The sequence below is a fragment of the Capricornis sumatraensis genome, chromosome 14 (assembly GCF_032405125.1).
Source record: "Capricornis sumatraensis isolate serow.1 chromosome 14, serow.2, whole genome shotgun sequence".
Classification (NCBI taxonomy): domain Eukaryota; kingdom Metazoa; phylum Chordata; class Mammalia; order Artiodactyla; family Bovidae; genus Capricornis; species Capricornis sumatraensis.
In genome coordinates this window covers 62,923,733-62,946,145 of record NC_091082.1, presented here as the reverse complement: position 1 = coordinate 62,946,145, position 22,413 = coordinate 62,923,733, and the positions used below count along the sequence as shown (strand labels likewise).

Here is a 22,413-nt window from a genome sequence, read left to right as displayed (position 1 = left end):
GCCTTGCAGGTCAGCCAAAATATTCTATCTCCAGAATTATTGCTATTATGTAAATTTATATCTGAAAACAAGTCCATCAAATACCAAAGTTTATTACCACAAAACAATCTGCAAGAAATTCTTAAATTACCCCTTTCCCATAGGAGACATAAGCAGTTAAAGAATGTTGCTAGAACCCAGAGAACAAGTAGCTAAGTATACAGTTTCTTTCTATAAAAAGGCTGAGCAGACAGCTGATGAGCAGTTTCCCTTTTAATTAGAGTAGTTTCCTGATTAATTAGTCCCAGAACACTTAATGTAAGACTACACTGGGCCACTGGGATGAACAAATCTCCTCATGGTACTACTAAGTATCATCTTTTCTTTAGAATCAAGCTCAACCTGTTTTCTGATCAGCTGGGAAAGGATCTTCTCTCATAAAAAGTGAGTTGGAGAAACTATAGCTACATGGAGAGGTATATCAGACCCAAAAGGAAAAAAAAAAAAAAATGTAGATAATCTAGGGGAATTCCTTCACTTCCTTAATTTAAGGTTCTCAAATAACTTTATTTACTTAGAAAATCTTGATTTTCAGTAGTATGCAATAAAGATCAATTTCCTTTTTGACTGCATGATCAACTCTATAGTTGATCTGAATGAGACAGAAATTTTGTAAACATACGCAAATCATCTTTGCACATACTTTAGCTTTGAAACCCATCAAAGTAAAGATCGTGGGGTTCTCCAGGCAAGAATACTTAAGTGATTTGCCAATCCCTTTTCCAGTGACAATTTGTCAGAACTCTCCACCATGACCCAGCCAGTGTGGGTGGCCCTGAACAGCATGGCTCACAGCTTCCTTGAGTTACACAAGGTTGTGATCCATGCAATCATTTTGGCTGGCTTTCTGTGATTGTGGTTTTCATTCTAGAGGCTGTGGGATTACAGTTCTACCTTCCTGACAGGAGGGACACACTGGGGAAAACTGTGTCTTGCTCTGGGGCACAGAGCTATGCTCAGTAAATCTTTAATCCAACTGTCTGCTAATGGGTGGGGCTGTGTGCTCTCTCACTGTTAGTTGTTAGGCCTGTCAGTTGCTTAGTCCTGGAGTCTGCAGGCTCAATTATAGGGCTGGCATCCCACTCCGGTACTCTTGCCTGGAGAATCCCGTGGATGGAGGAGCCTGGAAGGCTGCAGTATAGGGTCGCTGAGGGTCAGAGACAACTGAGCAACTTCACTCTCACATTTCACTTTCATGCACTGGAGAAAGAAATGGCAACCCACTCCAGTGTTCTTGCCTAGAGAATCCCAGGGACGGAGGAGCCTGGTGGGCTGCTGTCTATGGGGTCACACAGAGTCGGACACGACTGAAGCAACGCAGCAGCAGCAGAAGCAGCAGGCAACCTCCAAAAAGGACTCATGCCAACATCCACCTCACAGGACTGCTGCTGCCATTGCCCATGTCCCTTCAGCAGGCCACAGCTGACCCAGACCTCCGCAGGAGATCCTCAAACACTCACAGGCAGGTCTGGCTCAGTCTCTTGCAGGGTGACTGCTCCTTTCCTCTGGGTCCTGGTATGCACAAGATTTCATCTGTGCCCTCTAAGAATCTCTGTTTCCCTCAGTCCTGTAGAAGTCCTGAAATCAAATCCCACTGTCCTTCAAAGTTAGATTCCCTGGGTATTCCCAGTTCCTCTGTCAGATCTCCAGGTTGGGAAGTCTGATGCGGGGCCTAGAATGAGATGGGAATACCAGACCACCTTACCTTCTCCTAAAAAAACTGTAGGCAAGACAAGAAGCCACGGTTAGAACTGGACATAGAACAACCAACTGGTTCAAAATTGGGAAAGATGTACATCAAGGTAGTATACTGTCACCCTCTTATTTAATGTATATAGAGAGTACATCATGCAAAATGCTGGGCTGCCTGGTTCACAATCTAGAATCAAGATTGCCAGGAGAAATATCAACAACCTCAGATATGTAGATGATACTTTAATGGCAGAAAGCTAAGAGGAACTAAAGAGCCTCTTGATATGTGAAAGAGGACAGTGAAAAAGCTGTCTTAACACTCAAAAAACGAAAATCGAGGCATCTGGTCTCATCACTTCATGACAAAACAGATGGGAAAAAAGTGGGAATAGTGATAGATTTTATTTCTTTGGGCTCCAAAATCACTGTGGACAGTGACTGCAGCCACGAAATTAAAAATTGCTTGCTCCTTGGAAGAAAAGCTATGACAAATCTAGAAAGTGTATTAAAAAACGGAGACATCACTTTGCCAACAAACGTCCTGCTAGTCAAAGCTGTGGTTTTTCCAGTAATCATGTATGGATGTGAGAGTTGAGCCAAATTGGCTGAGCGCCAAAGAATTGATGCTTTTGCTGTAGGGTTGGAGAAGACTCTTGAGAGTCTCTCGGACTGCAAGGAGATCCAACCAGTCAATCCTAAAGGAAATTAATCCTGAATATTCACTGGAAGGACTGATGCTGAAGTAGAAGCTCCAATACTTTGGCCACCTGATGAGAAAAACTGATTCATTGGAAAAGACCCTGATGCTGGGAAAGATTGAGGGCAAGAAGAGAAGGGGGCAACAGAGGAGGGGATGGTTGGATAGCATCACTGATTCAAAGGACGAGTTTCAGCAGACTCCAGGAGATAGTGAAAGACCAGGAAGCCTGGTGTGCTACAGTCCATGGGGTCGCAAAGAGTTGGACATGACTTAGCAATTGAACAACAAAAGTAAAGATTTCAGGTCCCTAGAAAGTAAAGTAAGAGAGCCTCAGAGACTTTGATTAAATAATCTGTATGAAAAGACAGAACCTTACTTAGTGTACCTAAGCGACTTCCCTGGTGGCTCAGACGGTAAAGCGTCTGTTTATAACGCGGGAGACCCAGGTTCGATCTCTGGGTTGGGAAGATCCCCTGGAGAACGAAATGGCAATCCACTCCAGGACTATTGCCTGGAAAATCCCATGGACAGAGGAGCCTGGTAGGCTACAGCCCATGGGGTCACAAAGAGTCGGACACGACCGAGCAACTTCACTTTCACTTTCAAGTACCAACTAGAAAGATGGGTAAAAAAATTAACAGAAGCATTCAATTAAAAATTACCAATTATACTTTTTCAAACAAGAACTGAAGGTTCAAGAGTTCAATGAAATTGCTCCTTTTCACATCATTTTTACAGGCATCAAGGTAAAAGTTTTATGATGCTGTCTTCCAAAAATTAGTCATCTATTAAAAGATTAAGTAGCTTTTTTAAACATGTCAGAGATCATCCTCTTAAAGGGTAGAAGTGATTGAATTATTCTGACAGTAGTAACAAGTAAAGTTCTCTCTTGCAGAAGAAAAGTACATACCTATAATATTCCAATCCAAAATTTTTAAGTTCTGAGCAACTTTTACCTAGATCCCCTGGAGAAGGAAAAGGCTACCTATTTACAGTATAGTACACGGGGTAGCAAAGAGTAGACAAAACTGAGTGACTTTTGCTTTCACTTTTGACTTTACTTCACCATTCATAGGGATAAAAAAAGTTCGTATGTAAAAAATTAAAGTCTTTTGTGTGCTTAATGGAAGTATAATTGAGAAAATAAATTGTGATACTACAATAAATAAAGATTTGACATAGAGAAAAAAGGAAACAAATGAGAATCATATTAAATTGTTATGGTATAACTATTCTTTCAAAATTGCAGCATATTGAATTAATTACAATACTTAGCTTGAAACACTCTATGAAATGAATATATTAAGACAAAAGCCAATCTGTACATTAAAGCTTTAAATCTGAAAAAATTTTGCAGCATCAAGGTATCTCCAATATGGCATTTACCTAGTATTTTCTTGAAGCAGTTCAAGAAATTTCACAAAGAAACTGAATTTTTCTAAGGCTATGATAAGCTAAAAATTTACTCAGTGGTTCTTCTGGGCTTTTTCCCTTTGCTTATTTTTTTCCTATTTGATGAAAAAAGGAAATAGAAACTAGGGTTGAGTCTGCAGTAAGAGACATAGTCCATGTCAAATTTTCAGGTCTTTGTATGTATATCAACAATTACATACAGACTACATTATCTGGAAAGAAGTAATTATGACAAGAAAGAATAAATTAAAAAGACAACTTTTCAAGGACTAGTCTTGTGTCTGGTCCCTAAAAGCTACTCATTAAATGTGATGAAAAAAGTGAGGTTTCAATTAATCAGCTCTGATCTATAACTTGAAATGTTCTATTTAAAAAAACCCAATACTCATATAATTTCTAATCCAATTCTTCACATACAATGTCACAGCCATTAACTCCTACTTTTTTTTTATTTAAATAATGAAGTACTAACCTAAAGAATTTAATTCATATAGATATTCAACAAATATTTAGTAAGGACTAATGCCAGAAAAACATCTATTTCTACTTTACTGACTATGCCAAAGCCTTTGACAGTGTGGATCACAATAAACTGTGGAAAATTATGAAAGAGATGGGAATACCAGACCACCTAACCTGCCTCTTGAGAAATCTGTATGCAGGTCAGGAAGCAACAGTTAGAACTGGACATGGAACAACGGACTGGTTCCAAATAGAAAAAGGAGTACGTCAAGGCTGTATATTGTCACCTCGCTTATTTAACTTCTATGCAGAGTACATCATGAAAAACGCTAGACTGGAAGAAACACAAGCTGGAATCAAGATTGCCAGGAGAAATATCAATAACCTCAGATATGCAGATGACACCACCCTTATGGCAGAAAGTGAAGAGGAACTAAAAAGCCTCTTGATGAAAGTGAAAGAGGAGAGTGAAAAAGTTGGCTTAAAGCTCAACATTCAGAAAACAAAGATCATGGCATCTGGTCCCATCACTTTATGGGAAACAGATGGGGAAACAGTGGAAACAGTGTCAGACTTTATTGTTTTGGGCTCCAAAATCACTGCAGATGGTGACTATAGCCATGAAATTAAAAGATGCTTACTCATTGGAAGGAAACTTATGACCAACCTAGATAGCATATTCAACAGCAGAGACATTATTTTGCCGACTAAGGTCTGTCTAGTCAAAGCTATGGTTTTTCCAGTGGTCATGTATGGATGTGAGAGTTGGACTGTGAAGAAGGCTGAGTGCCGGAGAATTGATGCTTTTGAACTGTGGTGTTGGAGAAGACTCTTGAGAGTCCCTTGGACTGCAAGGAGATCTAACCAGTCCATTCTGAAGGAGATCAGCCCTGGGTGTTCTTTGGAAGGAATGATGCTAAAGCTGAAACTCCAGTACTTTGGCCACCTCATGCGAAGAGTTGACTCATTGGAAAAGACTCTGATGCTGGGAGGGACTGGGGGTAGGAGGAGAAGGGGACGACAGAGGATGAGATGGCTGGACGGCATCACTGACTCGATGTATGTGGGTCTGAGTGAACTCTGGGAGTTGGTGATGGACAGGGAGGCCAGGCATGCTGCAATTCATGGGGTCGCAAAGAGTCAAACACAACTGAACAACTGAACTAAAATGAACTGAATGCCAGGCTCTGGGAATACAAAGAACAACAGAATGACAGTTTCTGTATGATGATGCAATCTACTGTCTTATTAGTTTAAAAATCAACTAAAAGCCATGAAAGTAAAAAAGCAGCTTAATCTGAGAAATTCACTGGTAACATGAAACCCAGCAAATAAAAAGCAACAAATTTTTTTAAAAATCCCACTTTTCAGAACTACATTATGACAGTTAAGAAAGGGAGGCAGGTAATAAAAAGAATGAAATATATGATGGAGAGACAAAGAAACAAAGTATAAAGAGACACAGAAAGAGAAGATACTGAGAAGGTCATGAATTCATCAAGCAAGAAGTTGCAAATAAAACTGTCACTAAAATACAAGCAGAAATATATAATATGCTGCAGGGGGGTGGGGATCTTTATGCCTGCCTCATAAATATCCACTGTCTTTTTTTTTAAACCTTGGCACTAATTAATAATAAACATGTGCTGTGCTTAGTCGCTCAGTCATGTCTGACTCTTTACAACCCCATGCAACCCCAGGACTCTTTGCAACCCCATAGCCCACTAGGCTCCTCTGTCCATGGGGATTCTCCAGACAAGAATACTGGAGTGGGTTGCCATGCCCTCCTCCAGGGATTTTCCTAACCCAGGGACCGAACCTAGGCCTCCCTCACTGCAGGAGGATTCTTTACAGTCTGAATCACTAGGGAAGTAAACTTATCTAAGCACAAATTTGAATGGAAAAGTAAATCAAAGCCAATAAAAACCCTGGAGAAAACTTATTACTTTATAAATAATAAAAATTTTATTATCCAATAAAATATAAATATGCTCTAGAAATATATGCAGATAAGTCCAGCACAGTTATTATAAAACTGGGACCCAGGAATCACATTATAATTCCCATTTTTTGATTGGGTCATTTATTTTTCTGGAATTGAGCTGCAGGAGTTTGAGATTAGTTGTTTGTCAGCTGCTTCATTTGCTATTATTTTCTCCCATTCAGAAGGCTGTCTTTTCACCTTGCTTATAGTTTCCTTTGTTGTGCAGAAGCTTTTAATTTTAATTAGATCCCATTTGTTTATTTTTGCTTTTATTGCCAGAATTCTGGGAGGTGGGTCATAGAGGATCCTGCTGTGATTTATGTTGGAGAGTGTTTTGCCTATGTTCTCCTCTAGGAGTTTTATAGTTTCTGGTCTTACACTTAGATCTTTAATCCATTTTGAGTTTATTTTTGTGTATGGTATTAGAATGTGTTATAGTTTCATTCTTTTACAAGTGGTTGACCAGTTTTCCCAGCACCACTTGTGAAAGAGATTGTCTTTAATCCATTGTGTATTCTTGCCTCCTTTGTCAAAATAAGGTGTCCACAGGTGTGTGGATTTATCTCTGGGCTTTCTATTTTGTTCCATTGATCTATATTTCTGTCTTTGTGCCAGTACCATACTGTCTTGATGACTGTGGCTTTGTAGTAGAGCCTGAAGTCAACCAGGTTGATTCCTCCAGTTCCATTCTTGTTTCTCAAGATTGCTTTGGCTATTCGAGGTTTTCTGTATTTCCATACAAATTGTGAAATTATTTGTTCTAGCTCTGTGAAAAATACCACTGGGAGCTTGAAAGGGATTGCATTGAATCTGTAGATTGCTTTGGGTAGTATACTCATTTTCACTATATTGATTCTTCCAATCCATGAACACAGTATATTTCTCCATCTATTAGTGTCGTCTTTGATTTCTTTCATTCCCTGGTGGCTCAGACAATAAAACGTCTGCCCACAATGCGGGAGACCCGGGTTCGATCCCTGGGTTGGGAAGATCCCCTGGAGAGGGAAATGGCAACCCACACCAGTACTCTTGCCTAGAAAATTCCATGGATGGAGGAGCCTGGTGGGCTACAGTGCATGAGATCACAAAGAGTCGGACATGACTGAGCGACTTCACTTCACTTCACTTGATTTCTTTCACCAGTGTTTTATAGTTTTCTATATATAGGTCTTTAGTTAGGTAGATATATTCCTAAGTCGGAGAAGGCAATGGCAACCCACTCCAGTACTCTTGCCTGGAAAATCCCATGGACGGAGGAGCATGGTAGGCTGCAGTCCATGGGGTCGCTAAGGGTCAGACAAGACTGAGCGACTTCACTTTCACTTTTCACTTTCATGCATTGGAGAAGGAAATGGCAACACACTCCAGCGTTCTTGCCTGGAGAATCCCAGGGATGGGGGAGCCTGGTGGGCTGCCGTCTCTGGGGTCACACAGAGTCAGACATGACTGAAGCAACTTAGCAGCAGCAGCAGAAGCATTCCTAAGTATTTTATTCTTTTTGTTGCAATGGTGAATGGAATTGTTTCCTTAATTTCTATTTCTACTTTCTCATTATTAGTGTATAGGAATGCAAGGGATTTCTGTGTGTTGATTTTATATCCTGCAACTTTACTATATTCATTGATTAGCTCTAGTAATTTTCTGGTGGAGTCTTTAGGGCATTCTATGTAGAGGATCAAGTCATCTGCAAACAGTGAGGGTTTTACTTCTTCTTTTCCAATTTGGATTCCTTTTATTTCTTTTTCTGCTCTGATTGCTGTGGGCAAAACTTCCAGAACTATGTTGAATAGTAGTAGTGAGAGTGGGCACCCTTGTCTTGTTTCTGACTTTAGGGGAAATGCTTTCAATTTTTCACCATTGAGGATAATGTTTGCTGTGGGTTTGTCATATATAGCTTTTATTATGTTGAGGTATGTTCCTTCTATTCCTGCTTTCTGGAGAGTTTTTATCATAAATGGATGTTGAATTCTGTCAAAGGCTTTCTCTGCATCTACTGATATAATCATATGGTTTTTATTTTCAGTTTGTTAATGTGGTGAATTACATTGATTGATTTGCAGATATTGAAGAATCCTTGCATTCCTGAGATAAAGCCCACTTGGTCATGGTGTATGATCTTTTTAATGTGTTGTTGGATTCTGATTGCTAGAATTTTGTTAAGGATTTTTGCATCTATGTTCATCAGTGATATTGGACTGTAGTTTTCTTTTTTGTGGCATCTTTGTCAGGTTTTGATACTAGGGTGATGGTGGCCTCACAGAATGAGTTTGGAAGTTCACCTTCCTCTGCAATTTTCTGGAAGAATTTGAGTAGGATAGGTGTTAGCTCTTCTCGAAATTTTTGGTAGAATTCAGCTGTGAAGCCGTCTGGACCTGGGCTTTTGTTTGCTGGAAGATTTCTGATTACAGTTTCAATTTCCGTGCTTGTGATTGGTCTGTTAAGATTTTCTATTTCTTCCTGGTTCAGTTTTGGAAAGTTGTACTTTTCTAAGAATTTGTCCATTTCTTCCACGTTGTCCATTTTATTGGCATATAATTGCTGATAGTAGTCTCTTATGATCCTTTGTATTTCTGTGTTGTCTGTTGTGATTTCTCCATTGTCATTTCTAATTTTGTTGATTTGATTTTTCTCCCTTTGTTTCTTGATGAGTCTGGCTAATGGTTTGTCAATTTTATTTATCCTTTCAAAGAACCAGCTTTTGGCTTTGTTGAGTTTTGCTATGGTCTCTTTTGTTTCTTTTGCATTTCTTTCTGCCCTAATTTTTAAAATTTCTTTCCTTCTACTAATCCTGGGATTATCCATTTTTTTCCTTTTCTAGTTGCTTTAGGTGTAGAGTTAGGTTATTTATTTGACTTTTTTCTTATTTCTTGAAGTATGCCTGTATTACTATGAACTTTCCCCTTACCACTGCTTTTATAATGTCCCACAGGTTTTGGGTTGTTGTGTTTTCATTTTCATTCGTTTCTATGCATATTTTGATTTCTTTTTTGATTTCTTCTGTGATTTGTTGGTTATTCAGAAGCATGTTGTTCAGCCTCCTTATGTTGGAATTTTTAATAGTTTTTCTCCTGTAATTGAGATCTAATCTTAATGCATTATGGTCAGAAAAGATGCTTGGAATGATTTCAATTTTTTTTGAATTTATTAAGGCTAGATTTATGGCCCAGGATGTGAGGGCCATATTCCTTCTCTATCCTGGAGAAGGTTCCGTGAGCACTTGAGAAAAAGGTGAAATTCATTGTTTTGGGGTGAAATGTCCTACAGATATCAATTAGGTCTAACTGGTCTATTGTATCATTTAAAGTTTGTGTTTCTTTGTTAATTTTCTGTTTAGTTGATCTATCCATAGGTGTGAGTGGGGTATTAAAGTCTCCCACTATTACTGTGTTATTGTTAATTTCCCCTTTCATACTTGTTAGCATTTGTCTTACATATTGCTGTGCTCCTATGTTGGGTGCACATATATTTATAATTGTTATATATTCTTCTGGGATTGATCAGGAGTAACCCCATTCTATCAAAAAGCTCATTTCCTACAAATAGACAAGGTGATAACAGACAACAGAACAGCTATGTAATTAAGCAATGCCCTGCCTCTCAACAAAACTAGTGTTGAATGTTATTTGACTAACATATAGCACTGCATCTTAAAAAACTAAGCCATATAAAGAAAAAGCAAATATCTACCTGGCTAAATCACATACAAAGTTTATTTTAGTTGTGGAAACTGAAAAGAAAATGTAACTGATTGCATAATTTCGCTTTTCAAATATTCACTAAATTTCATTTGATCATTAAAAAAAACCCAATTTAAACACTTCCCCTTGAGACTGTCCAGTAATTATAATTACAGTACATTCCACTAAAATAGGGTAAAATTTTTTCTTTAGCTACATGTTTTATTAAAAGCCATCTGCTACAATAATACACTGGAGAACAGAAAGAAGACAGGCTTTACTCTGAGCAGTACTAATAACCTGACAAGAATAAACACAGTGAAGCTTTATCTGTCCATACAATCCTCAAGAAAGCAGAGAACTTGCAGAATCTTAACACAGGCCACTCTTACTGTTGTTTTTTATTTATATTCCAAAAAATATTTTTTGGCAGCAACTACCAAACTACCAACTGCTTGCAACTTTGCCCTTTTTACTCGCTGATAGAGGTTTAAGCATATGCTTTCTGTACTATGTCAAATTAGACTTCTTCTTTGCAAGTTTTACTGTTTTGTACTTAGCCAGTAGATGGTATTTTTCAGTTCACTGATTATAAAAATGAATGTGCATTACCATCCTAGCACAATACCTGATACACAATAGGTACTCATTTACCAAATAGATACTATAAAATTACTAGTTCAAATTCTATTATTTCAACTCTAGGTACATCAACCAATTATGATGATTACATCAACTCTAGGTATGTCAATTAAATATAAATATCCATTTTGATATGACAAATTTTCTGAGGTTTTTCACTTCACATATTTATTCTAAGAAGAATAAACTTGTATTATGTTCTTTTCATTTTACCAGGGGATAAACACTGACCCATTAGTAGTGGATGTAGTTAGCCAACTGTGGTGGAAGTGAGGGAAGGAAGGAGCACACTGACTTCACTTCCTAAGGCTTCCAGGATAATCCAAGCTAAGTCACCAAAGGGCACTTGAATCATTATGTAAGCTACTCCTACACTCTACTCCCTCCCCTATCCCACTCAGACATATTAAATTCCCACCTCAGGTATCAACTTCCCCATGAAGTCTTCCCTGACTCACCCAAGCAGAGCTGCCACCACCTCTTTCATATTCCACATACTTGGTTAAAATACCTGTTATAACCTGTATCATCATATATTTGATCTATCTGCATATAGGTCTGGCTTTCCCTAGGCCATGCTACTCAAAGCTATAAGGCCCCTTTTGTCTACACAGGCTTAGAAACCACACATGGCATGACCCATAAAAGATGCTCAATAATGAGTTACTGAATGAGTGAATTAATAAGTGAATGACACTTTATCTGCCTTGCAGTCTTGATTACATCATATAGCCATCAGGAGTGATTTTTAGAGAATATCATTTAATTTTATGATATCCTGGAATATGTATAATGACTAAATAATAATTCATATAATCATTATAAAGCCAAGTTTAAAGATTCAAACATCCCATGATATTCACTAGCCACAAGGAAAGAAAAACAAGACAAATCTTATTTTTCATACTTCTAAAAAGATTAATGCTTAATTCTATCAGCTATTGTTCATACCATATGTTCTCATGAAAACTATATGACTGGAAGTTGACTAACACTAAAGTAGCAGTGTACACTGATACAAATATCCATTATTACTAATATCATACATTCATATCTTAAATACACACTATATGCCAAGCACTTTATCATTTTACTTAATTCCCACAACAATTCTAGTAGGTACTACTATTATCTGTGCTTTACAAATGATGAAGCTGAGGCTTATAAAGTTGAGATAACGTCTCAAGATTACAAGTTAATACATGGCAGGGTTGAGACTCAAATTCAGGTCAATCTAGCACTAGGATTTAAATCCTTTAAAAAGAAATTGTGTGTGTGCACATATATAAAAACACTTCTTAGAGAAAAGATTCACTTGGAAAAAAACAAATTTAAGTGAGAGAAGGAAATGGCTTATGATAACATTACTTCTGAAAGCTTATCAATTAAAAGCTTATTTTAACAAAATATAAAGTATGAATGTTATCAATTAGATCACGTATACAAAAAAGGAGAGAATTATAGTCTAATATTTGCAATGTTCTATAAACAGTAATCAGCAGACTTGATAAACTATCCATAGTAATTACAAAAATTATACATACATTTCTGTAAAGCTACATAAAATGCAGATTGCCCTAAAACATCCACAATCTTCCCCATGTCAAATGGCCCATAATGTGTGAAAATGTTGTCATTACTCAGTGGCTCATAAAGCCAGCAATTAAGATTTAATTCTGGACTTCCCTGGTGGTACAATGGACAAGAATCTGCCTGCCAATGCAGGGGACACAGGTTCAATCCCTGCTCTGGGAAGATTCCACGTACTCTGCAGCAATTAAGCCCATGCACCACAGCTATTGAGCCTGTGAGCTGCAAGTACTAAAGCCTACACACCAAAAGCCTGAGCTCCGCAACAAGAGGAGCCACCACAGTGGGAAGCCCGTGCACCACAACAACGAGTAGCCCCAGCTCACCACAGCTGGAGGAAGCTGCACACAGCAACAAAGATCCACTGTAACCAAAATTTAAAAAAATTTGTTTTAATATTTAACCCTAATCTTTGAAGCTCTAAATTCTTTTTGCTTCTATAAAGAGCAGCAAGGTTACAATCCTTTCATTGTCCTTTCAGATCACCTCAATATTATGAAGAACGCTAATTTAATAGAAATAATAAGAAATCTCAATGATAAGCAATAAAGAACTTATACTTTCAGAAGTATGTGGTAGAAGTCTGCCACTGATCCATCCACAGTGTCAGTGTCCTCAGCCTCTGGCAGAAACCATGTAGCAGCAGACAGTGGTTGAAGCCTCACGTCGACTTTAGGAAAGATGTGTGAACACCCACTTGAAAAGGGATGGGTTGAAGTTAGGCGATTTCAGCTTTTCTGTTACTGATTCTATAAACTACTGACACAGCAATCCCACTGCTGGGCATATACACCAAGGAAACCAGAATTGAAAGAGACACGTGTACCCCAATGTTCATCGCAGCACAGTTTATAATAGCCAGGACATGGAAGCAACCTAGATGTCCATCAGCAGATGAATGGATAAGAAAGTGGTGGTACATATACACAATGGAGTATTACTCAGCCATTAAAAAGAATACATTTGAATCAGTTCTAATGAGGTGGATGAAACTGGAGCTATTATACAGAGTGAAGTAAGCCAGAAAGAAAAACACCAATACAGTATACTAACACATATATATGGAATTTAGAAAGATGGTAATGATAACCCTGTATATGAGACAGCAAAAGAGACACAGATGTATAGAACAGTCTTTTGGACTCTGTGGGAGAGGGAGAGGGTGGAATGATTTGGGAGAATGGCACTGAAACATGTATAATATCATACATGAAAGGAATCGCCAGTCCAGGTTCAATGCATGATACTGGATGCTTGGGGCTGGTGCACTGAGACGACCCAGAGGGATGGTATGGGGAGGAAGGAGGGAGGGGGGTTCAGGATGGGGAACACGTGTATACCTGTGGCGGATTCATGTTGATGTATGGCAAAACCAATACAATATTGTAAATTAACCTCCAATTAAAATAAATTTTTTAAAAAAAGAAATGTTCTATCATATGGAAAGTTTATACATGTTTTTTGCTATAAACAGAATTCCTCAAGTAAACTAAAATCTAATATCCATACAATGATTAGCATAAAGTAGAGAAAAGGGGATAATACTGCTTGTATTTCTTTAACTTTTTATTACCCTTAATGATTAATGATGAGGAAAATACAGAGAAAGAGTTTTCCCTTCCAAAGGATCTTTAAAAGACAAAACATAAGAATGCCCTGTCCCTTTCATGTCTGTTTTAGAGTTTTCTACTTTATGGATTCACATACTAACTCTGCTATTTAGTAACTGTGGGTCTCTCAAACTCTCTGAACCCCCCATCTCATCGATGGTAAAAATGGGAGTGCCATCGCTGAAGGTGTCAGGTTCACCTGGAAAGGGCATATGAAAGCACTAGACATAATAACCATCCCACTTTCCACTGGTTGTCTCAGCAAGTATGTTTTAGAATCTGCTAGAGGGCAGTCCTAGTGTTAAGATTACAGCAGTGAGCAAATCCATTTGCAGTCCTTGCTGACCTAAAGTTGATGGTGAAGAGTGCCCTGTGGCTCATACTGAGTTTCCTACAGCCTCTGACCATGGCAGAACTTTTCACAACTCTGTGTCTTTGGGTATGGCATTGCCTCAGCCTAAACATACCCTCCTGTTCTTGGCTCCTGGGCAAAAGAGTTGGCTGCTCCAGTTTCTGTGCTCCCCTATCACCTTGTTCATATCTCTGTCACAGAACTTAACCATGTCATCACCATTCCTCTGCCTTCCAGACTGACTTCCCTGCTGGACTGTGCATTTCTACTAGATAAGATACCGGTGTTACTCTTCACACAGAAAACACCTGCATATTGAATAAATTGAAGGATGAATCAGTGGCACAAGTACATAAAAGTGGTTATACATATTTCATTTTCCTTCGTTCTCTTTATTTCTCAGGAGGATGTCCTTAATCTACACAGATATCACGAACCCATAGTCATCTCCATATTTCCTTCTTTTCCATGCTACTCATTTAACATTGAAACATACACTGCTTTATAATTTTTCTCATCCCCTATCACTAGTGAGTGCTTACCATGTATTAGGCATGCTCTGAGTGCTTTATGTAAACTACTTATTATCTTATTCAATCCTCCCAATTCTATACAATATGCATTATTAAGACCACTTTATAAATGAGATAAAGGATAATTAAGGAATTTGCCCAAGGTCACGAGCTAGTAACCAGCAGAGCTTGAAATCTGAACCCATGGTCTCCCGCCAGTTGTTGTTCAGTCGCTGTCGTGTCTGACTCTTTGTGACCCCATGGACTGCAGCACACCAGGCTTCCCTTCCTTCGCTATTTCCTGGAGTGCACTCAAACTACATCCACTGAGCTGCTGATGTCATCCAACCATCTCATCCTCCCTCCAGAGTAAGCACCATTTCCTCCCAAAGTGGAGTTATAGCTTTCACTAAGGCAAGTTGTACCTAAAAGTTCCCTGATCCTGGCATTGGAGTTAACATGATTTAGATGGATCGACTCATCTGGCTTGTTCTGTTTGGTCCTCAGCTCCAAATTAAGGTTACCAGTTAGTCTGCAGCTCCTGTCCTGGTTCATCTTAAATCTGTCTAGAGTTTTTCATCCTTTTTAAAACTTTGGTCCCTAAAGTCTTTTTCCTATCAGTCAAAAGGCTTGCAAAGTGCTTTAATCAACTAAAAGCACACTGTGACAGCTCCCTCCCCTGAGGAAAAGGTTGATATGCTAATATGATGGAGTCACAAAATCAAGCATATTTCAGGGCTTGGTCAGGTATTACAATGTATGAAGAACAGAAAGCAAGTAATAAAGAGTAGGAATAGTATGTCTATGAAACAGGAAGTACAAGCTTGAGTGAACAACGGATACTATTCTTTAATGTATTATACTGATGATTACACAAAGCAGATGACAAGCTGGATCCAGTCTGCTGGCTATATGCCATCTCACCTGGAAAGACTGCTTCAGAATGTGATTTGTTTTTTCAAAGAGTGAACTAGCACACTACTACTAAAGGATGAAATGATAAACAGACTAGTTTTTCTACTAAGAGCCCAATCACCTTTTCCTTCTTCCCTGTATTATCTGATATATTTGGGAGGGATTTTAGCAAGTTTATTTGTTCAAGCTGAACCAGTTCATTAACTAACCTTGAAATCTTGCCATTCCCTTAATAAGAGAGGAGAGATTAATGGGACCAAAAGAAAATACTACCAGCTTTGGACTAAACACGCAGGCACTTCTTACTGAAAATCCTCTAGGTATTCATGTTCTATCTCCTAAGCTCATATGCATTCAACACCAAAGTGCATTCTTAATGTTCTTGGCTACAAACACTTGCTGTCTGATTTCTACCCGAAAGCATAGAGAAAGAACAATACTGTCATTATTCATCTTATTTTTATTATGTTTGGCTATCAAGCAAGGAAGACAATGAAGTTAAATATACCACTGTACTTCCTCTCACAGAAATGTTATGACTTGAGAGCCTGAATAAAGGCACATGATCAGAGCCACACATTTCTGCATTGTTTATATGAAAATGCTTTTGATAAATGGCACTGTTATTGATAGAAATATTAATAACATTAAAAATTTTATGTGGTCATTGATTTGTAAACCAAAGGTGAAAATATTTATTATACTATCTTTAAATTATACATTATTAGTCAATCTCAAATGGTGATTAGTAAACATTTGCTGTCCTAAAATAAGCTACTAGGCTTAGTTCATAATAAATTATTCCACAACAAAGCTCAATCACTGTCACTATCAATAGGCAGGTATTGCAGAGAAAGGCAGGTGTCTACCTAGTATTGAGTCTCTCTTTCTTATTAATAAACTCGTATTTCAGTGGATGAAGAGGAGTCACAACATACCATTTTAACAAAATATTTCCCAGCATTCCATGGAGATAGTCATGTAACAGAATCCTGGTCAAAGAAATTAAGTGTAAGTTGTTTGGGGGTTTAAGGAAAAGCTCTTTATAAGGGTGACACACCTGGTCCAGATATGCCAAAGAGTTCTAGATTCAAGGAAAGTTCAGGCTCATGGAAGGTAACCTTTAAACACTTGGAATTTCCCATATGACAGAGGAATTTTTGTCATTCATGGTGGAACCCACCAATCACCTCTTACAATTTATGCTTACATTTTGGGTGACTCATGGAAGGACCATAGACAGTTTATTCTAAGAAGAGGACTAAGCATGGGAGCTGGCCAAGCCAAAAAGACCAACCATGAAACTAGAGGATAGGGGTGTTGAGCCAGGTGATTTCAATCCAATCTCAGTGGAGAGAAGAAGACTAAAAACTTAGTTCAACCAAATGGTTGGCAATGATTCAATCAATCACCCATACATGTGATTAACTATATCTATAAAGATTAACTATACATATAGTCAAGTGAAGTCGCTCAGTCATGTCTGACTCTTTGCAACCCCATGGACTGTAGCCTGCCAGGCTCCTCTGTCCATGGGATTTTTCAGGCAAGAATACTGGAGTGGGTTGCCATTTCCTTCTCCAGGGGATCTTCCCAACCCAGAGATCGAACCCAGGTCTCCTGCATTGTAGGCAGATGCTTTTACCATCTAAGCCACCAGGGAAGTCTCTAACTATATATATTAAGAAATCCCAATAAAAATTCTGGACACCAAAGCTTGCTGAAATGCCCAGGTTAGTGATACACACTACTACAGGTTGATGCTGGGAAGTTAAGGTGTCCCTGAGAGTTGGACTGTGAAGAAGGCTGAGAACCGAAGAATTGATGCTTTTGAACTGTGGTGTTGGAGAAGATTCTTGAGAGTCCCTTGGACTGCAAGGAGATCCAACCAGTCCATTCTGAAGGAGATCAGCCCTGGGATTTCTTTGGAGGGAATGATGCTGAAGCTGAAGCTCCAGTACTTTGGCCACCTCATGCGAAGAGTTGACTCACTGGAAAAGACCCTGATGCTGGGAGGGATTGGGGGCAGGAGGAGAGGGGTACGACAGAGGAAGAGATGGCTGGATGGCATCACTGACTTGATGGACGTGAGTCTGAGTCAACTCTGGGAGTTGGTGATGGACAGGGAGGCCTGGCGTGCTGCAATTCATGGGGTCGCAAAGAGTCGGACATGACTGAGCGACTGAACTGAATGTAAGCTTCCTTGGAACCCTAACAGTTACAGATTCTTTCCAATGTATCTCTTCCTTTGGCGGACTCTAATTTTTATCTGATGTATATCTTTTTGCTTTAAAAAAAAGAAAACGTGTAATCCTAACACTTTGCTACATGCCTAGGGGAGTCTATTCAGTTCAGTCGCTCAGTCGTGTCCGACTCTTTGCAACCCCATGAATTGTAGGAGTTTATGGGGACCCCCAAATTTGTAGCCATCTAGTATAAAGTGAGAATGGCACCGGGGATCCCCAACCTTGCAGCTCATTTCAGAAATCTTGGGCAGAACTTGGCAGTATCGAGGACTATTCCTTTAACCTCAAGTTTGGTTGCTTTTGTCTTTCCTTTCCTCTTTACTGGACACAATACGATGTAGAGAAGTCATTTGAGACAACAAGGTGACAAGCATAGACCAAATATATCAGACAGAGTTCAGTCAGGGACACAGAACCTGTTCTAAACATTTCAAAATGGATTAATGCAAGGACTTGGTCCTTAAACACTGGACCAAAAGATAGGGAACATCAGTGCTAGCTTATAGGTCTGCCACAACTATAGTCCAAAGAATCAGGAGGTTGCCACTGCTAATCAAATAGGAAACTGAAGGGAAAAGGAACACAGAATGAAGGCAGGAGATTCATAAGGGAATGTCCAGAGCAGATGAAAATCTCATGAGTGGCAAAGGCCAGGCATCTGCCTACTACTGCCAAAGAAAAACAATATGGCTTTTTCCTCCCTCCAGTCTTCACAGGCAGAAAGTAAACAAACCACTGTCAGAATTCCAGAGTGAAAGGAGTCTGGGAATGTTTTATTCAATGAAAACATTTATGTCATTCTGTCTCTTGGATCTTCTTCCTGAAAACTGTATATTCAAAACCATCATAGTGCTTAGTATATATTTATAAGTATATGCTTAGTAAAGCTTTAGTCACACATAAAAACATATATAGTCAGGAGTTTATAAACAATATTGTGTCAGACTATTTTCATTTTTATCCCAAAGTCTGAAATCTTAAAAGGTATGAATTAACAAACCCTCTTAGCAGAGAAAGGAATATGACAGTAGCTGCTGCTGCCGCTGCTGCTGCTGCTGCTGCTGCTGCTAAGTCGCTTCAGTCGTGTCCAACTCTATGTGACCCCATAGGCAGCAGCCCACGAGGCTCCCCCGTCCCTGGGATTCTCCAGGCAAGAACGCTGGAGTTGCTACCCCACAAATAGTCATTAAAAGTATACAATTTCTTACTCATAGGAAAAAGTGATTTGATGCCAAGAGTTATGGTTTCTGGACATTTTTGCTCAGATGGGTATCATTAATAAAAATGTCTGAGCATAAACTTTCAATATATGTATATTTATTATTTATGTTTATTATTCACAAGTGCTACTGTACTAATAAAAATACTATAAAGCATAGAAACAGACTATGAAAAAGATTTTTTTAATGAAAAATGTTTGCTTAACAAAAATAGTACAAAAATATTATTCAATATAAAATATGGGTAATTTAATTTTTTTCTGTAATTTTTCTATAAAGATAAACTTTATATGACATAATATTCAGCAAAGTGTATAATTCACTGGTTTTTAGTATATTCACAATGGTGAGAAACTGTCACGTCTAATGTCAGAATATTTCCATCATCCCAAAATGGAACCTCAAATCTGTCAGCAGTCACTCCCAATTCCTCCCCTCCTCCATACCCTGACAAACAGTAGTCTATTTTCTGTCTCCATAGACATATCTATTCTGAATATTTCACATGGACAGAATCATACACTACGACTCCTTATCTTTTAATATGTTTGTCAAGCAATTTATGAAATGACAGTTTGAAAACATTCCCAAATCAGTTTTTTGATTCATGGTTTTAATCATGAGCATATCTGGAAAACACAGAGCAGAGGCGCATTTGTTTCAGTCCCACCCATCAACCATTTTGATGAAATATAGCTAGGCAATTCCTCATTTTCTCAAAGTATTCTTAATAAATCAGAACGCAGTGAATTTTTATATTTCTAACAATCAGTCTCAAATTTCCTGCAACTACTTGCACAAGATTTAAATGTTCTTGAAATTTATGATTCCAGATTTCAAAGAAAGAAAATGGTAAGAGTTTTTTAATAATACAGACATGCAGTTTTCAATCACAAAAATCACAGTGATGTTCAAACTGCCAAATGTTTCAAACATCCTTTCCTATAACATGAATTTATTTCCCAAAGTAGTTGCTTTGTCATCCATTATCATAATATTAGTTTTTGACTGAAGGAAAAGAGTAGTGTGTTTCTCTTTTTTAATATCTTGATATGTAGCATCCTGTGACATCAATCTTTATAAACCATTCATCTATCCTATGAAGATTAGAACCAGATAACCTGTAAATCCACCTAACCTAATGCATGCAAACTGCAAGAAAACTGAATATTCTAAAAGTGAATACATGAGTGTGAGCACCACTGTTATTTCATTCCAAAGTGTGCAAGTCCCTTCTTCCCCCACCTCACTCCTGAACCACAAGGGATAAGTGGCCATTAGCCCCAAGGACTTAGTAAGGTACCACAGCATAGCAAATATGAGCATAGCTTAACATCATTTTGTATCTGCAATTTAAAATTGCAAATGGAACTTTAGATATCTCTGCCCCCAACATCAATGGATTATCTTGCACATTCCACTTCAGAAAATACTAATTACAAATGGTATAAAGGGTTGTTTAATATATTAATTGAGCAGTGACTGAATATACTAGGAACTCAGAAAATATCTGTGGAAGGACTGGAAGCAAAGAGGTAAGGGAGGGGAGAAGGAATTAGAGGGGCTAAAGAATTTTAAAAACTGATGTAGCCTGAGGAGTAAAGTGTTACTGAAAAAAAAAATTCCTTTATGAATAGAGATTTTCTTTAAAAAAAAAAGTTATCATTATTTTAAAATCATGATTTAGAGTAGATTAAGAAATTGGGAGGTAAGACCTAAGAAGAAAGCCTAGGAGCCAGGATCACCCATGTTCTAAAATCAGTTTTTTGGACATAAGCAGAGGAATTTACGTTGGAACCAAAGGCTCCTGACAGGATAAGGATCTGGGCAACTATCCACATCATCTACGTGTAAGGTTACATAAGCACAGATAGTCATAATTTCAAGTTAATTTGACTTTAAAATTATACTAGAGTACAATTATACTGTGTACAACTGTATATAAATCTCACACAGTAAGAAAGGTTAATTGAAAGTATTTGAAATATAAGTATATTCCAACATAGTAAATAGTTATAACAATCACTGAAAAAAATGAAAGCCAAGGTATTAAGTGTTCATAGATGACTACAGTCCATTGTTTATCACTATTCAACAAGAGTTCAGAACAAAAGGCAGACATAGTCACCAAACAATGCAGTATAGCTTTTCAAAAAGTTCAAAGCATTTATGACTTATTAGAGCTATGAAAACAGGATTTACTTAATATACTGTCACATGAGAGTAATATGAAAAGAGCTCCTACCTTTGTGATAAGAAGTCGGTACCTATCCAGCATCGCTTGGTTGTCATGGCAGCCTGCTAATAATTGCCATACCTCTGCCCTCAATGCTTCAGGAACACCACTCTTCACCAGAGTGGACAGCCCCTTTGGTCGTGCACCAAGGTTACTGTGCCTGAGAAAACAAGAAAATAAACCATTCATACTCCCTTCACCACTACTGACCTGCTGCTATTATAGAAAATATATTAGTGAGTTTATATATTTAAAAAAAAAAGTGTAAGACTGAATCAGGAGGAAAATGGCAAGAAGTGGCATGAAATAATATTAGTAGTGTTTAAGTTTAGTAACGTCTTCAACTTTTTTTCTTGATTGCATCTTGCTTATTAGTGAACCACATTATCCCACCCTCCTTCCTCTCATTTACTTTTTAAACATTCTATGAACTTACTCATAATAATGAATGTGTTAACTGTATATTCCCAGGCATCATTTCAAGGCATAAAAAGAGCCATTTGAAGTATGGTGTGTGTAGTAAGGGCTGGGGGCTAGGGATGCTGAGAGTGGATCAGAAAAGAGACCTATTACAGCTTGACTATACTTCTAAATCCTGATCCAAAGAGCTTGCAAAAGGAAGAACCTAGCCCTTTCCTACAAACCTCATATGACCTATCCAACTCCCTAGCCACATACACTTAGCAGCTTTACCCATTCCCAAGGATGCTTAGAACATGAACAAAGACAAATACACTGTCATGAAGCCAGTTATCACATAGCAGGTATGCGACTCTGATCATCTGCCCAACTGAACCAAAAGTGAATTGTAGTTCCCAGCCTATGTCTGGAGAAGGCAGTGGCACCCCACTCCAGTACTCTTGCCTGGAAAATCCCATGGACGGAGGAGCCTGGTAGGCTGCAGTCCATGGGGTCACTGAGAGTTGGACACGACTGAGCACTTTCACTTTCACTCTTCACTTTCATGCATTGGAGAAGGAAATGGCAACCCACTCCAGTGTTCTTGCCTTGAGAATCCCAGGGACATGGGGAGCCTGGTGGGCTGCTGTCTATGGGGTTGCACAGAGTTGGACACGACTGAAGCAACTTAGCAGCAGCAGCCTATGCCTAGCTTGAACCTGGA

The 22,413-nt window shown here is 38.4% G+C and overlaps 1 protein-coding gene across 2 annotated transcripts in view; it reads right to left on the bottom strand.

Moving 5' to 3' along the window:
* The window catches only part of RABGAP1L (RAB GTPase activating protein 1 like), a 721,006-nt gene that overhangs the window by 468,964 nt on the left and 229,629 nt on the right, over positions 1–22,413 (bottom strand). For both annotated transcript variants that reach the window (XM_068986467.1, XM_068986468.1), the window contains exon 13: positions 21,300–21,450. In XM_068986467.1, the coding sequence (XP_068842568.1) occupies positions 21,300–21,450 (151 nt within the window). The remainder of the gene's footprint in view (positions 1–21,299; positions 21,451–22,413) is intronic.